This window comes from Drosophila subpulchrella, chromosome 3R (assembly GCF_014743375.2).
Source record: "Drosophila subpulchrella strain 33 F10 #4 breed RU33 chromosome 3R, RU_Dsub_v1.1 Primary Assembly, whole genome shotgun sequence".
Taxonomy (NCBI): Eukaryota; Metazoa; Arthropoda; class Insecta; order Diptera; family Drosophilidae; genus Drosophila; species Drosophila subpulchrella.
Genome location: NC_050609.1, coordinates 5408328 through 5418007, shown reverse-complemented (window position 1 = coordinate 5418007; position 9680 = coordinate 5408328). Strand labels below are relative to the sequence as shown.

The window sequence follows — 9680 nt, the reverse complement described above, 5'->3', positions numbered from 1 at the left end:
AAGAACAAGTTTATCTATAGAGCAATAAAAGATTACTGAAAATACTGTCTAATAAAAATAGCATAGCCCGCGGTCCAGTTGCGATACAGATACAGATGCCCATCTCCATAAGAGCCGACTTCCTCCTCAATCTCAACAATTGCGGGCCCCGAGGGCACTGCGGTCGGCCAAAACACCAAAACCATTCGCACAATTTACAGTCATCGCCATGTTCGGCTGCGGGCCATTGACAATGATGATTGGCACAATCGATTTGCACGTGGGGAGATGGAAGACATAGAGACATCCGCAGTCGCCTTGGCCACTTTCCTCCGGATTTCACTTTTCAACAGCTTCACCGGCGTGACATTTGACTTGACGACACCAACACCTCTGGGCAAGCCAGCCATCTGAACAATTAATCACTCGGAAGATTCATGTGAGAGCGGGTTCTGGCCACTGCCCACACACATAAGCCATGGTTTTCATTTTTGGGACGCGAGGCCAATTTATTTCTGGCAACAAGAAAAGAGATAACTACTTCCAGCTTGATCACATAATCGGAAAGAGTCCAAGCTCCATAGAACTTAAGTCGATGCACATTTCACGGCCGGATGGGGGTGATTTTTTATAGGTTTAGGCTTAGTTCACTTTCTACTTCTTCTTGGGGAAGATCAGCTCCTTGGCCTCCTCGTACAGGTCGCCGGCCAGGTACTTGAGGTCCTCCAGCGAGGTTGGGAACTTCTGGATGGGTTCGATGGGCACCTCCTCGCCCGGCTTCACGCCCTTGATGAAGTTGTAGGCCACGGCGAAGATCTTGCGACCCTCGTAGAGCACCACACGGCAGTTCTCCTCCGCCTGGCGGGGATAGCACAGGGAGGCCACCGCTCCGGCTCCGATGCCAGAGTACACCACCTTCTTGATGAAGCCACCGCGGGCGGCGAAGATGAAACCGGCCAGACCGCCCACAACGATGGCTCCACTGCGATGCAGGAAGTTCTGGGGCTCATTGAGCAGGTCGATGGTGTGCTGGGTGTGTGCCTTGGCCGTCTCCACATAGTGGCCCACAATGCCGGCCTGGTCAGCCACTGCTTTGTACCCCGACTGGACTTCCTCGCGCACATAGCGGACTCCGGCCTCCAGATTCCGGTGCAGAGCCGAATCCTGCGCTTCTCTATGCCGTTCAGACTTGGGTCTGTGGGAGGGGAATTGGATAAGTTGGGAGTCCTGGCCAGCAGTGGATAACTCAACTCACTCTGTCTTTCGCAGGCTCCCGTAGATGGGCAGCTCGCTGGGCCGGCACACTAGGCTACAGTCCGCCGCACTGGAGGCGGGTTTTTGGGGCTCGGGTGCCGCTTTCACGGCCACCGCCGCCATGATTCCCATCGTCGCCGTGGTGCGCAGCATCTCGAAGTGGTCGGAAGCTGGATGAAGTGCCTCGCTGGTCGATCGGAGTGTGTGTACACACGGAATTTAGCAAACTGTTAGGTAAATTGCTTGTGTTTTACATCAGTTGTTAGACATTGCGTAATTTGTCAAAGCACGGTGCGACTTGAATGACGAATGCTCGATGATGTATGATGCGGTATGATGGTAGCGGGTGGTTCATGCAACAGTTGCTCTCAACGGTCACGTGTGGATGGTCGTTCGCCGATATATCGGTACTGACTTTACCGATATATTATTTACCCAAATTACCATTGAAAATGTTTTTTTAAGTTTAGGGATGCATTTATAAATTAAAAAAAGAAAAAAAACAATATAATACCATTTGTAACCAAAACTTTTTTAATTGAGAATTAAAATAAATCACTCTTTTTGGCGGTTGGATCATTTTGTTAATGCTAATCCGACTTTTATGATCTTAAGTATTTTTTAACGTTTAAACGTTTGTAAATGTGGAAATATTATTCTTAAGATTAGCACACTGCTACCCAACTGGCAGCTTAATCTAATCGGTTTTTACAAAAATAATACAATAATTAGTCTTTTGGTAATAATATTGAGGGTGGTAACTTTACTAAGACAAAATCCGGTCCGGTAGGTCTTGAGGGTGGTGATTTTAAGTATAATTTCATCTATTCATTTATTTTAAGCCAAATAAAAATAATGTATGTATCTCAAATTACTTTATTTCTTATATATATTTTTTTTACTTTGTTTGTAAATAAAAGGGTTTATCTATGCATAAGGTACGCACTCCTTAACAAAATAGGAGCGTTATAAAAAAATGTATATGTTGAATACTAATCTTATGTTCATTAATTTTAACCTTAATTTATAACGGTTATTTAAGATATCGTATCACGAACGTCGCAGATTGGAACTAGTTCGCCTTTTGTGGCTTTTGCCAGTTCCAGCCTCTGGTCTCACCAGTCACAAGACGCGAATTTTATTCGCCAATAAAAACAAAAATAAAGCAACTTAAGCCCACTGATAAGCGGACCAGCAAACCAGCAATCTTCAATGAAATCACTACCGTTAGTTAGCCTGTCATCGACCACCTGCAAGCGCACGCTGAACGGAGCGGCCCCACACGCCCACGCCCACCTCCACCAGCCCCCCCACACCTGTGCGTTGGCCGCCCACCCAGTTCGGTCGTCGGTGCGTTAATGTTATCAGTTCAGCAGCGGAGGCAACAGCAACAGCAACACAACGGGCACGAGTGGGCGCGCACAGAAACAAAAGACCACCCACCGCCCAAGGACGAGGCGTAGGCAGAGGTAGAAGTGCGCCCAAGGCCATGGGCATATAAATAAATGAAGGGCCCCCCAGGTTAAGGGCCATATATATTGACTCTTAACTTACGTTCAATTCGTTGCAGTTGCAGTGGCAGCAGAAGCGGCAGGGGCAAAGGCAGCGGCAGAAGCAGCGACGTAACCGCACAACGTGCTCGGAATACCAAAACGTTTCTTTTGGGGTCATGCCACGAGCTGCGTCGAACGGCTGACAGACAGGAAATCGCGTGGCCAGCGGACCAACTAAACCACACTTCTTCACTGTGAGCAATAAAAAACTCTAGTCAATAGTTCATATGGATGCTACCGCAAGTTCAAAGTTCAGGTGAGCAGCTAGTTTATTTCTCTGTTTTCCACTTCTGTAACCAATTTCCCTTTTTATCCCAGCGATGTGGACGAGTACGGCTTCAAGCGTGGCGACCACTTCGACTATAACAACTACTCCAAGTTCATGGATGGTTACCTAAAGACGCTGACGCGACGCCGCATGAAATGGGAGGCCATATTGCAGCAAAACACCGATCTCACCCAGGTGGACCCCAAGCTGAAGCGGTACATTCGAAAAGGCATACCTGGTCCGTACCGTCCCGACGTCTGGATGAAAATATCCGGCGCCGCCGCCGCCCAGCGCCGCTCCCCGGATCTCTTTCGCACTTTGCTGCGCACCGAGCCCTTCGACAAGGAAATTAGCGATTCCATATCAATCGATCTACCTCGTACCTTCCCCGACAATATTCACTTCGATACGAAGAAGCAGCGCCTGTACAACATCCTCATCGCCTACGCCCACCACAATCGGGATGTCGGCTACTGCCAGGGCCTCAACTATATAGCCGGCCTGCTGCTGATCGTCACCGACGACGAGGAGAAGTCCTTCTGGCTGCTCAAGCACATCGTGGAGAACATCGTGCCACAGTACCACTCGCACAACATGGCCAATCTCTTGAGGGACCTGGCCGTGTTCCGGGAGTTGGTCATCCGGCGAATACCAGCCGTCAATCGGCATGTGGATAACTTGGGTGAGGTTTAAGCTTGAGAAATTCGGTCCTGGTGCATTGCTAAATGTTTATAACTTTAATGTAGGCCTGCCCTATCCGGTGATCGCCAGCAAATGGTTCATCTGCATTTTTGCCGAGGTGCTGCCCGTGGAGACCGTGCTGCGCATCTGGGACTGCGTCTTCGCCGAGGGCTACAAGATAGTTTTTCGTGCTGCTCTGGCCATGTTCGTAACCCACAAGAACGCCATTTTGGGCTGCGACGACATTGCCGCCCTGGCTAACTTGTTCCGGGACACGATGATCCAGGACAGCATTGTGACGGACTGTCACGGCTTCGTGGAGGCCATGTTCAGCCTGCGCCTGAAGCGTAGCGAGCTGGAGAGCCTGCGGAAGGTGGCGGTGCTAAATCCGGCCTAAAAAGCCCTGGTCAAAACGGGGCTTTATGACCAACAGATCAAACAACAGCAACAAAACCAAAAACAAATTGGAAAAGCAATCGAAAATTTCAATTATTAGGAGCGTAGTTCAACCGTGTCACTGTGTTTATGTTCATGATTGTGAGTGTGCATTATGTAATCGTTTCTATATAGTACGTACCCAAGTGTGCGCGCATTTGTATTACCATAGTAGCCCAATTGTAGTCAAGGCCAAAATAATTCGAGTATTAGCCAACAAAATCAAATCGAGTAACCAAAGCGAAATTTAAAATGGAACAGAAAAGAACAGATTAGTTTAACCACAAATATGTACGTACCTAAGCTGTAGGAGTAGTAGCCAAAAGTTTCTAGTTGATATCTTCCGCATATAGACCATATAGAGGGCATGTACACATGCCCAATCATCGGCAGCGCATTTAGCCCACGTTTATCCAATAACAAAAAGTTTGTGTTCTAAGTTATCTTGTTGATCAAAGAATTATTTATTTTCGAGTATATGTACTTTGATAGGAAGCTATGTAAATGTCTACGTCTAGATAAAACATGTATTTACTTTTATATATATAAAATGCTTTTAAAGTTGTTACATAGTTGACTAACTGTAAAACGTCTGTTAGCCGCAACCGGTTTGTCTCTTATCGGTTGCCCAATACTCAATACTATTTACAAAAGATTTATCCTGAAATATAATTTGAGGAATTGATTTGTAAATGCATTATCCCGCTGGCCATTGAACCCAACAACTATTCCCTAAAGTGGAAGTGGGCTTTAATGGCTGGTGGGTTTTATATTTCATGCAGCCGAGACGCTTTTCAAATAAAATACTATTGCTAACTGTTAGTAACTGCAAAACTATGTACAGCCTTAAACTAAATTGGGAGATCAAAACCATAAAGGGAAGACATTTGGCATCTTAGGGGGAAGATCAAGAGTTTAAGTGGTAAGTGCTTTTAGCAGTTAAACAGGCTAGGCCTGTGTTTTCAGTTTATATCTATGGCATCCCACAGTGGGCTCCGCACAAGGGTTCTGAGGACAGAGCCAACGAGGTGAGCAGAGTTCGCCTACCAGGATGGACGCCGAGGTTCTCCCAGTTAATCCAGGAAAGACGAGCTGTTAGATCTGCAAAGCGAACAGTTTATTGACCATTGGTATTGCGGCATAATCGACTACTAACCACTCGTATTCCAATTAGCCCTGTCCGCTTTGATCTCTCCCCGCAGACACTTCTCCACATAGGTCAAGGGATCGTAGTCGGTCTGGAGCACCTCACGGAGCAGGGATATATAGGCGATGGCCAGGCGCAGAGTGTCGATCTTGCTCAGACGTTTCTCGTACGGAAAAGTGGGCACATGGACCCTCAGCTCATCAAAGGCCGAATTGATGCTACTGCAAAGCGCAAGAAAATCGGAAGGAGAGAAGGAAAGCTCGTTAGTCACAAGATCTATTTTATAACTCGGGGGCTAGGAAGTTGTAAAATGGAAAAGACCATTTGGTGTACCCAGTTGGGGCGGACCTCTGGATGCGTTTCCTTTCTCGCACATTGGCCGCCTGTCGCTGCATTTTGTAGCTGGACGCAGCTGTGGCTCCCACTGCTCCATAACCGGGATTGGGGCCACCTCCTCCGCCAGGAGTGCCTGATCCTCCGTTGTTGCCACCTCCTCCGCTGCTGCTGGCACTGGGGCTGTTGCACATCAAGGGTGCTCCGCCGCCGGCGTTGTGCACCCCCATGGGGTTGGTGGAGGAGTCCAGCAGATTCTCTGCAGGATTCAAATTTGAGTTGTTTGAATTTTCCGTAAAATGTATTTATATTTCTCTATCCTACCTCCGCTATGCTGCATATAATGTTGCTGGATGTGACGCAGGTTATTGGAGTTAAGGCGCAGCCCTGAGTTGCCACCGCCTCCTCCTGACCCACCACCACCACCTCCGCCTGTGGCTCCTCCACCTTGGTGCTGACCAGCATAAATGCAAGAGGGCAGATCATTGATCAGATCATCGTCGAAATTGTGAAAGGGTAAGTGACTAAGGGGGAAAGGGAATTATAAACGTTAACAAATATTCGAATGAATAAAATATTTCAAAAACATTTTACAGAATAATATATATTGTTTAAGTTTTGGTTTGAAAACTAGTGAGACATATATCTATAATGTGCATATATCTCTCGCATATGTAATATATTATAAATTATTATATAAAATATAATACAAACGTAACGAATTATTTTTCAATCGCGTGAATTTGCCGACGGCATAGACTTAGATTAATACAGTTTTTAGAGAGGGTGGCCACGCCCTTAGTTTTTTATTGATATTAATTTCTATCCTCAATGAGGTTCAGTAAATGGTAGCATAAGTTATACGTAAAACAAGCTCTTAAAAATTTTTCTTAAATAATTTAAAAAAGTTGTATATAAAATTTATGTAATTTCAATATATACAGGTTGTTGCTTATAAAATTAGTTGGTACTATAGATTTTTTTTTAAGTTACGGATTATTTTTTTGAGATTAATTCTGAAGACGTCATCAGTTTTTTATAAAATAGAGGTACATTTTCAATTTTATTTTTTAATTTTATCAACGGACAAATACAAATTGAAGGTTTAGATTAAGGCAGAATCACAGTACCTTATGGGAGGCGAAGAGGACGAGTCTGGTAATTGATTTCGCGACATTTTTCGATTATTGATTCGCACTTAATATTACTTTTATAGTGCAAATTTGTAATACAATTTTTCCCGACACTATTACGCACTTCCGCTGTCCAATAAGTTAAAAACTTTAATGAGTCCATCTCCCGGGAATTGCGAGCCTTTTATAGCGTCGCAGATCCAATTGGAAATGCCACAACTCTGGCCAGGACCTTTCCACCCCTAAACGTCCTGGCAGCCAGTCGCCGTGCGCCCTCTGCTCGATGGGCGGAGCTTGCCAAGTACAGGGTGTTTGCCCCTGCAAATGGAACGGATGCTGTGGGAAAGTCGTTGGACTTATTCGCCTCCGGCTGCCCTTCGATTGCTGGGCGGAGATCTGGATCTGGAGTTAATTACGATAATTGATTTGTCGGGTTCCTAAGAGATCGGAATCAAGGAGTTTGATTTTGACTCGAAAATGTGTTTTTAATAAAAAAAAAAAAGTAATTTTGTTTTGTTATAAAACTTTGGAAGTAACAAAATGAGGTTTTTTGTTTATTAATCCTGGTAATTTTTGTTAATTTTTTTTTATAGAAAATAAATTTTTATTGAGAATTTTAAATTTTATATCGTAAAGTAATTTTTGGAAAACAAATTTTAACAGTTACTTTCCCCTTTCACAATCGAAGGTAGCATTTACTCTGAACTCACAGAAAAGTATATTTGTCCAAGCCTCAAAGTTCTCCTTATAGATTGTAGGAAATCTTAAAGTCTTCTATACCCAAAACCCACCATTCCAGCTCCTCCCCTTCTTCTTTAGCTTCAGCTCCAGTACTCGCTTTGTGCTTCCTTCACCTGTTTTTGACATTCTGCCATTATATTTCGCACAGCAGGAAGCCGCCATGTTTGTGTCCACCACTTTGATGATGTGGGAGGACAAGAAAGAATATTCTCGGAACGGGGGACCTGTCTAACCCTAAAGTCAATTTTTCAGACATATGGGAGACGAGGTTCTTTATCGAAAAGTCTGCTGGTAATCGGAGTACGATATAGGGGTCCAAGGACCTGTTGATCTGACTCCGCTAAAGTTTGATTCCCACGGGATGCGGACAAAGAAGAACCAGAGCAATTAGATCCAAGGCAGATAGAGCTGGCTGCTACATTTCACGGATCATTTAACCTAACCAGAACCAGAAACAGGATCAGGATCAGGATCGGGAACCACTCGAAGCCGCAGGCTTTGTCAACAGCCGCAGTCACGGGGCAATTGTTGAAATTGAATTATGTTTATTTGATGTTTTGGTTTGCTCGCAAATTAGCTACGTCAGCCACGTCAAAGTGGAGAACGCCCCGCCCCGTCAGGCGGCCAGGTCACGTGCCCTAACCCGAGGCGCGAAAATCCCGAGCAGTCCGATCCGCAGAACAAAAGGACCGGCAATATGTCAGGGATGCGGATGCGCAAACCTTTTCATTACCAGACAAATTTGCTTGTCGCACGCGTCGGCGCACACTTCGAACCCTTCGAACACCCCTCGCACCCCAGAACTCCGGGGTCTGATGACAGTAATCAGTTTTGATGGAGGGTAAGTGCCCGAATCCGGCACAGAATTGGAGTCCAAAACGATTGAGCGGCAGATAGGAATGTGTTGCCGCGAACAAAGCTGACATCCTTAAGTGAAATCTTGTTACCAACCAATGTAAACACGATTGTTAATTTAACTTTAGCAATTGCCGCAGGAAAACCGCCCTGTAACCCTTGGTCGTACCTTAATCCTAACCCTAACTCTAACTCTAACCCTAACTCAATGAGTTGGACTTGTCATCGCACCACAATTAAATTATCGCATTTCAAACGAGTGCCCCGAAGGAAGTGTAAATCACGGACTGTGGGAAAACCAAAAACAAATATAATAAATATCCTAAACCCATTTGATTTGCATATAAGAGTATTACTTGAAAAGTCCTTTATGTCAAAGCTGTACGGAGCATGTTAATTAAAGTTAGGGTTATAATTTTAAACCAAAGGCCAATTGAGTTGCAAGCTTTGTGAGAATAATTAAAAAAATATTACCTTTGTGAACTTACTTGTTTAAAAATATGTAGCCTATTTATTATAACTTACTTTGAACTTCTACTACCTGCCTAAGCAAGTTCTTAAAATAGGCTTTTAAAATAATCTCTGAAATAATTTTAATTATAGAGCCGAAGTTTGTACTTTGATATCAGATTACGTTTTTGTTAATTTGATAATCAAGTTGATTAAAACTAAATTAAGTACGTATCTCTACTGCTGACGTAGTATCTTATAATGATGGATTTTCCAAGCGTATAAATCAAAGTGCATTCCTAATCGGAGTTTGCTCAAAACCTCTATCTGAGTTTTTTTTAACGAACAACCAAAGATTATCTGAGATCAGTCAGTTGGCATAATTGAATCAAATGGTTCTCACACACTGGGCAAATAAAGAAAACAGATTGATAGTGTCAAGGAGTTGCGAACGCAGCCATCAACCGCAGGCCACCCCCTCTGAAGTTGCTGACAGGACTCAGGACGCAGGACCCTTGTCTGGTACGTATCGATTAGCGCTTTGCATCCAAACCAGAGCAAATCCATTCTGTGAATCTCTGTAGCGGCACACGACCCAAGCACCGAGCACTTTTCCGCAAGGATAATCCCACCCCACCCTCTGGTGGAACTTTTTCCCCTCCTCCTTCGTCCTTTGACCACAATTCGCTGCGGCTGCTTCAAACTGCCTCGAAGCAATTGTCTGCGAAATTTTTTGTTTATTTTGATGTTGTTTTAATGCGTGCTAAGTCCCTGATATTTCATGGGTTCCGATTCGCCGTGTTAGAGTATCCTGGGAAAAACAAACATCCTTAGCGCCACAACTGAGGTGA

At 44.6% G+C, this 9680-nt stretch overlaps 3 protein-coding genes across 5 annotated transcripts; 1 reads left to right on the top strand and 2 right to left on the bottom strand.

Moving 5' to 3' along the window:
• Positions 1 to 413: 413 nt before the first annotated feature.
• Positions 414 to 1386, bottom strand: LOC119562302 (MICOS complex subunit MIC27). Its single transcript, XM_037875462.1, has 2 exons — positions 1235 to 1386; positions 414 to 1174 (listed from the first exon to the last, which is right to left on the bottom strand). The coding sequence occupies exons 1-2, from the start codon at positions 1384 to 1386 to the stop codon at positions 634 to 636; spliced, it is 693 nt and encodes a 230-aa protein (XP_037731390.1). The 3' UTR covers positions 414 to 633.
• Positions 1387 to 2346: 960 nt separating this feature from the next.
• On the top strand, positions 2347 to 5007 carry LOC119563014 (growth hormone-regulated TBC protein 1-A). Its single transcript, XM_037876207.1, has 4 exons — positions 2347 to 2702; positions 2804 to 3042; positions 3105 to 3736; positions 3801 to 5007. The coding sequence occupies exons 2-4, from the start codon at positions 3014 to 3016 to the stop codon at positions 4130 to 4132; spliced, it is 993 nt and encodes a 330-aa protein (XP_037732135.1). The 5' UTR covers positions 2347 to 2702; positions 2804 to 3013; the 3' UTR covers positions 4133 to 5007.
• LOC119563016 (twist-related protein 1) lies at positions 4996 to 6919 on the bottom strand. Of its 3 annotated transcripts, none has more exons than XM_037876208.1 (5): positions 6781 to 6919; positions 5975 to 6174; positions 5639 to 5909; positions 5327 to 5538; positions 4996 to 5271 (listed from the first exon to the last, which is right to left on the bottom strand). In XM_037876208.1, exons 1-5 carry the CDS (start codon positions 6825 to 6827, stop codon positions 5144 to 5146), a joined length of 858 nt encoding a protein of 285 aa, XP_037732136.1. In that variant the 5' UTR covers positions 6828 to 6919; the 3' UTR covers positions 4996 to 5143. The 3 variants fall into 3 exon arrangements, with proteins under 3 accessions (XP_037732136.1, XP_037732137.1, XP_037732138.1); XM_037876209.1 differs by having other exon boundaries at positions 5651 to 5909; XM_037876210.1 differs by having other exon boundaries at positions 5666 to 5909.
• Positions 6920 to 9680: the final 2761 nt, after the last annotated feature.

What these genes read in the sequence shown, in the direction of transcription:
- LOC119562302 (XM_037875462.1), bottom strand. Translation starts at nt 1,386, where the DNA reads ATGCTGCGCACCACGGCGACGATGGGAATCATGGCGGCGGTGGCCGTG. An exon ending in GGGAGCCTGCGAAAGACAGA is followed by an intron (nt 1,175 to 1,234) that starts GTGAGTTGAGTT and finishes CCCCTCCCACAG; the next exon opens with ACCCAAGTCTGAACGGCATA.
- LOC119563014 (XM_037876207.1), top strand. Translation starts at nt 3,014, where the DNA reads ATGGATGCTACCGCAAGTTCAAAGTTCAG. An exon ending in ACCGCAAGTTCAAAGTTCAG is followed by an intron (nt 3,043 to 3,104) that starts GTGAGCAGCTAG and finishes TTTTTATCCCAG; the next exon opens with CGATGTGGACGAGTACGGCT. An exon ending in TCGGCATGTGGATAACTTGG is followed by an intron (nt 3,737 to 3,800) that starts GTGAGGTTTAAG and finishes ACTTTAATGTAG; the next exon opens with GCCTGCCCTATCCGGTGATC.
- LOC119563016 (XM_037876208.1), bottom strand. Translation starts at nt 6,827, where the DNA reads ATGTCGCGAAATCAATTACCAGACTCGTCCTCTTCGCCTCCCATAAG. An exon ending in CCAACTGGGTACACCAAATG is followed by an intron (nt 5,539 to 5,638) that starts GTCTTTTCCATT and finishes TGCGCTTTGCAG; the next exon opens with TAGCATCAATTCGGCCTTTG. An exon ending in GGCTAATTGGAATACGAGTG is followed by an intron (nt 5,272 to 5,326) that starts GTTAGTAGTCGA and finishes TTCGCTTTGCAG; the next exon opens with ATCTAACAGCTCGTCTTTCC.